General features: G+C 49.0%; 1 protein-coding gene across 1 annotated transcript in view; it reads left to right on the forward strand.

Moving 5' to 3' along the window:
• Nucleotides 1–1,756: 1,756 nt before the first annotated feature.
• syn2b (synapsin IIb) overlaps nucleotides 1,757–6,000 on the forward strand; it is a gene marked incomplete at both ends in the record, with an annotated part of 51,222 nt that continues 46,978 nt past the window's right edge. The window contains one exon of the mRNA XM_079747226.1: nucleotides 1,757–2,208. Coding sequence (XP_079603352.1) covers nucleotides 1,757–2,208 — 452 coding nt within the window. The remainder of the gene's footprint in view (nucleotides 2,209–6,000) is intronic.

The following is a 6,000-nucleotide window of genomic DNA, read 5'->3' on the forward strand; positions in this document are numbered from 1 at the left end:
CTCTCTCACCTGTTCTTCTCCCCTCACCCCTTTCAGTAGCCCCCATTCATTTGATCATTTTGCCATTTTGCCTCTTATCTCTCCATCTCTTTCACCCGCTCCCTGTGTTTCTTTCTCTGTGTCCCTCACACATTCCCCTGGCTCCCTGTGTGTCACTCTCCACTGCAGCGCCATGTTTACTCGGGTGGTCTCTATCACACATCGCCCCGCCCCTCCCATATGTCACAGGCTTTTAATAGCACCACGCAGGCATGAGCACGTTTCCAACAGGATGAATCCTTCCTCCACAGAATACACACACATAGACATGTATATAATGAGGTAGCCCTTGTACTGGCATGTATTAACACTAACGCAGTGTTTCACACACACACATACACACGCACACATACACACGCGCTACATCTGAAGCCGGAGGCAATGAAGGTCACCCTGGAAGAAGAGGATGTTAGATAATTGAAGCAGGGATAGGGGCGAGGCTGGACCAAGCAGATGAAGAACGGCCATAAAGACAGGGCAGCATGGGGTGGAGAGAGAGGGGGGGGGGGGGGGGGAGAGAGAGAGAGAGAGAGAGAGAGAGAGAGAGAGAGAGAGAGAGAGAGAGAGAGAGAGAGAGAGAGAGACAGAGACAAGGAGAGAGGGAGAGAGGGAGAAAGAGAGGGAGCGAGAGACAGAGACTGAGAGAGGGAGAAAGAGAGAGAGAGATAGAGGTGAACCATGCGGGGGAGGGGGGGTTGGGGAGAAACTCTGCCTCTGCACGCTTGCAGGAAACCCCTTCATCAGGCTGCACACGGCACACAGCGCTATGACACACACACACACATACACACACACACACACACACACACACACACACGTGCAACCGCAATCACACATGAAGCAGGCTGCGGTACAAGCGCACAACGTAGTGATGTAGGTGGATGATGACAGGCAAGCAGAGGAGGGGGAGGGGAGGGGGAGGCAGCCAATGAGCTTGCAGGGTAACACAGTGGGCAGCGAGCATTTGTAACCCAGAGAGAGAGAGAGAGAGAGAGAGAGAGAGAGAGAGAGAGAACATGAAGCAATAGAGCGAGAAAGAGAGAGGGAGGGATAAAGGGCAGAGGGAGTGTGAGAGAGATAGAGCGTGAGCAAGTGAAAGCGTGACACAAGCAGAGCGGGCGAGGGAGAGGAGCCAGGACAGAGCCAGAGCATCCTCTTGCACACACATTTCTCTATCAGCAGCTTGGTCGGCAGGAAGGCAGATACGACAGGGGAACGACCCGTACCTTACCCAAAGGGGACAACACCAGCGCTGCCTTTCTCTCTTACACACACGCACACACACGACACACACGTCACAACACGCGCAATCGTGACTGGGTGTGAAGCTTCGGGGGGGGAGGAGGACCAACACGCTCATGAACACGCGCTCCGCAGGTTTTTTTTTCTCCACACGCTGGAGAGCTGTCTGTTGAGGACTGGACCACAGCTGAGTGCACCTCATCCATCCACCCCTTCCTTCCTTCGATCTCCAGCCCGCTGGCAGCGCTCTGTGTCTCTGCTTCCTGTTAAAGTGACGTCCTGCTGTTCAGCCCCTGCCCCTGCGCTGCTCAAGCACTTTATTCTTTGGTTTTTTAATCCGCCGCTTGGTCCTTTATTGACACCTTTATCCTGTCCTCTCGCCTGCACTCCAACCTACCCGGGCTGACAGACGGACGCACGAGGCAAGCCGAGCCGTAGAAGCGACCCCTGAACGACCCCCGCCGCCGCCGCCGCCATGAACTTCCTCCGCCGCCGGCTGTCCGACAGCAGCTTCATCTCCAACCTCCCCAACGGCTACATGACCGACCTCCAGAGGCCCGATCCCCCGGCCCCGCCGCCCCCCAGCGCCACCTCCCCGTCCCAGACGGGCGCCGTCCCCGTCCCCGCCCCCTCCACCTCTCCCTCCCCTACGGCCAAGTCCCCGTCCAGGGCCCCGGGCCCCATCCAGGGCTCCCCGGTGGGGCTGGAGCGCCGGCAGACCCTGCCCAGCCAGCCGCAGCAGCCGCCGCTGGGCCAGCAGGCCCCCTCCTCCTCCTCCACCTCCTCCGGCTTCTTCAGCTCCTTCAGCTCCATCACCAACGCCGTGAAGCAGACGGCGGCCGGCTTCGTGGAGCAGTCGGCCGCGTCGCCCTCGCTCTCCAGGAAGTTCAAGATCCTGCTGGTGGTGGACGAGCCGCAGCACGAGTGGTGAGTGGCTGAGGTGGACGTGTGTGTGTGTGTGTGTGTGTGTGTGTGTGTGTGTGTGTGTGTGTGTGTGTGTGTGTGTGTGTGTGTGTGTGTGTGGGGGTGTGTGTGTGGGGGTGTGGGGGGGTGTGTGTGTGGGTGTGTGTGTGTGTGTATGTGTGTGTGTGTGTGTGTGTGTGTGTGGGTGGGTGTGTGTGTGTGTGTGTGTGTGTGTGTGTGTGTGTGTGTGTGTGTGTGTGTGTGTGCATGTCACGTGGGCCACCTGAATCAAATGCTGTTTACTGGGGTCACTTGATATGATGGATGAGGTCAATGCGATATGAAGGAAGAAATGAAGACGGTTCAAGTTCCCAGCCCACAGCGCACACACACCACAGACTGTGTGCCTCTTGGTGTGAGTGTGTATGTGTGTGTATTAGGGCTTGTGTGTTTGTGTCTGTATGTGTGTGTGTGTGTGTGTGTGTGTGTGTGTGTGTGTGTGTGTGTGTGGGTTGCACAAATACATGAGTGGTTGTCACATCATTACCTGATAACAATTTGTGTGTTATACGTCATCGAAGCTGCGCCGGTACCACGGAATAAACCAACGGTCCTCTGAAAGCGGTTGAAGGTAACATTCTGCCTGGCCATAATGCATTGCAATGAAGGCTGTCAGCGCTGCTACTGTTTTCTGGGTTCAGGCAATCCCATTGAAGCGCACCGTTTCTTTCTCGTCTTCTTGCTGTGCCTTTAAAGATAAACGCTTAAGTCTTTTATGGCTCTCTCATTATCCTTCTGCTCTGGATTTATTGACGCTTGGCGGCATCATTTAAATCACGAGGCAGAGACATTTTTATTTTGACAAGACAGCCACACATGACATTGAGGTTATAGGGATCATCAGTGAAATGGTGTATTCACTTTGGCTCATGTCCAGTTATTAAAAAATACAGATAATGAAAGATTTATATGCCAAAGATACTCATGTAAGCAGATGTTCTATCTACATAGAACGCTTCCCCTCTTGGTTGGTTATTGCCATGTGTGCAGTTTGGTAGAAATAAATGTAACCTTTAGTTTGCTTTAAAAAGTTGATGATAATTATTGCGGTATAAGTGCATACCCTATAATATTATCTGCATTGTCTATGTCAGACACTGACAACAGGGACTGGGGCATCATTACTTGATGGCATCATAAATATCATTGTGCTTTGAAATCGCTTTTTCTGGAGTGGACTTCAATTTGAAGAGAAGCTGAGGGTCATTGAAGCCTGATCACACCGGACACTCTTGACTAGCTCTTGAGGAAAAGGCTAGGCGGGATGATCTCCACCAACATGATCGTAGGCCAATGATCTGTGTCATTGTCAGAGCTGCTGTATTATCTCCCTCTGTATGTTTTGACTGAATGTTTAGCTTTATGGTAATCTGGTATCTCCCCGCTAGCTGCAGGTTTGGTTTGTATGTGTGTTTGTGTGTATGTGTGTGTAACACCCTGTGTGTGTGTGTGTGTGTGTGTGTGTGTGTGTGTATGTGTGTGTGTGTGTGTGTGTGTGTGTGTGTGTGTGTGTGTGTGTGTGTGTGTGTGTATGTATGTGTGTGTGTGTGTGCGTGTGTGTGGGTGTGTGTGTATGTGTTTGTGTGTGTGTGTGTGCGTATGTATGTGTGTGTGTGTGTGTGTGTGTGCGTATGTGTGTGTGTGTTTAGCTGATACAGCAGCTAAATGGTGGGCAAAACAATGCTGTTTCAACTAAGAGCAGCTGCTGGTGAATGAGTGATGATGAAAGTGCTTGTAAATGGCGGCATCAATATATGTGGGGCTAAATGTTTGCTCCATGGTGTATGATGGGCAGGGGAAGGGATCCAGTCTCTGATCAACAGTGGGTTATTCTACACATCGAGCTGGATCTCACCATGACGCCGGGTCGAAGGGATGCTTGGCTGGATTGTTTCAGGCCAAGCTGCCATGTTTACTGACATGTTAGCATCGTTGTTGCTAAATAATTGCAGTAACCATGGCATTGGGGATCCATGGGATGCGGTCATCCATGAAATATAACCTGTTGATTGTACTAGCAGGGATGTTTTGGTGGTTGAAAGTCAGCCAGCCTTAGACATTGAGTGGGAATGCAACTCGGTGTGCTGATTTTTCGGGTGTATTTTACAGATCAATGTACTCTTAGTGACTCCTACTCTATTGGGACTTTTGCCACAGCATTTTTATAAGCCAGAGTTGTTTTAGAAAGGCTAGACTTCCAGGGCACAAGAATAGTGCAATACCACCCTTGTGGAATATTGTGGTGATGTGAGGGGCTTTGTTTTGGTCACAGGTTATTTCATTGAATTTTTCTAAATAACATATATATATCTTGTATATTACTATATTATGTATATATTATTATATTATATACTTTATTCAGTGAAGTGGGTGGCAGGCACTGCTTTCGTTGACTAAGGCAGTTTCCACTCACATTGGACAATCAACACCTACTGTGATTGCTTCTTTCATCCCTATAAAAAAATGTCAGGTGGGTGCACTGAATAATGCAACAGCAATTAATGCAATTCAGGAACGTGTAAAATGCAGCTCAGCAACTGATGCATTATCATGAATGTTTCCCAAGCTTCTCACTCAGCACATTTCTTTAATCATTTTTCATCTCATAAACATGTTTTTTGCTGATTTTCTGTTACATCATGATGTTATCGTATTTCACATTAACTAAACTATAAACTATTAACTAAACTGTCATTTTTTTAGCGTTTTATCCATGCGGCAAAAGGCAATGATACATGAGACCATATTCACTATGCTCATTAGCTCTGGAAGGTCCGCTGTTGGCAGTGTTTGTTGAGGGGCTTTCATCACTCAACCTAGCTCCAGCCCACTGGATGAGCTTCAGTCCTATCCCACCTTCCAGATGGCGTGTATTGAAGTGCCATATTTCTGAAGTCAACACCATGACCGAAACTAACGGCTGCCATTTTCGTTGAGGTAAAAACTTCTCAAGTCCAAATAAAGCATAGATAAATCTTAATCCATAAAGTTAGCCCTTGAAGAGATCTCTAACAGTGCTCTACCTACCACAGTGCTGGGGATCGCTGATTGGCCTCTTCCAATGTTGACCCGGAGCCAGGCTGCCCGTGTGTGACTTGTTGCACTATGGTATCGCCAGGCATAGCTTGAGGGGAGCCAGAGATTAAGGTTGGCTTCCTGGGGCTTCTTAAAGAACATTGCAGAATCAAGCTCGGGCTGCTCAAGGTTTTTTCCCAGGCCTTTTCTATTTCTGTTTATAGTGGAATAACTAGGCTAAACTGTTCGTTAACTATGAACAGACCCTACTTGGGACGATTTGGATGCGTAAAATATCATCCATCCAGTATTATATTTTCTAGTGGAGGCTGAATAATGTATTATGTCTCAATGTGATTCATCAGGTAAAGCATTCTCCTGACAACAGCAACAGCTATTCTGTCGTCTCTCATTTTCCACAGGTGATGTACTTGTACTTCTCGTGACTTAGAATAACAATGGGAGGTGGGAGACTGCACTAGCGGTTTAACGTATCACCACGGCGGCGTTGGATTTATAACCCTCTGTTGGAACCAATGCAACCTCTGCACATGTAGTTTCCCCCGTTATCGTTTTATTATTCCAGCCCCTGCATCTATCCAGCATTACTATTTCATTTTACAAAAAACAGTTGAAGCAACAACAACAACCACAACAACAACAACAACAACAACAACAACAACAGCCTACTGGTCGTCGGATGCCAGTCCAGTAGAAATACAACCTAACACACGTGGGTCT

The sequence above is a fragment of the Pollachius pollachius genome (genome assembly GCF_949987615.1).
Source record: "Pollachius pollachius genome assembly, chromosome: 12".
Lineage (NCBI taxonomy): Eukaryota > Metazoa > Chordata > Actinopteri > Gadiformes > Gadidae > Pollachius > Pollachius pollachius.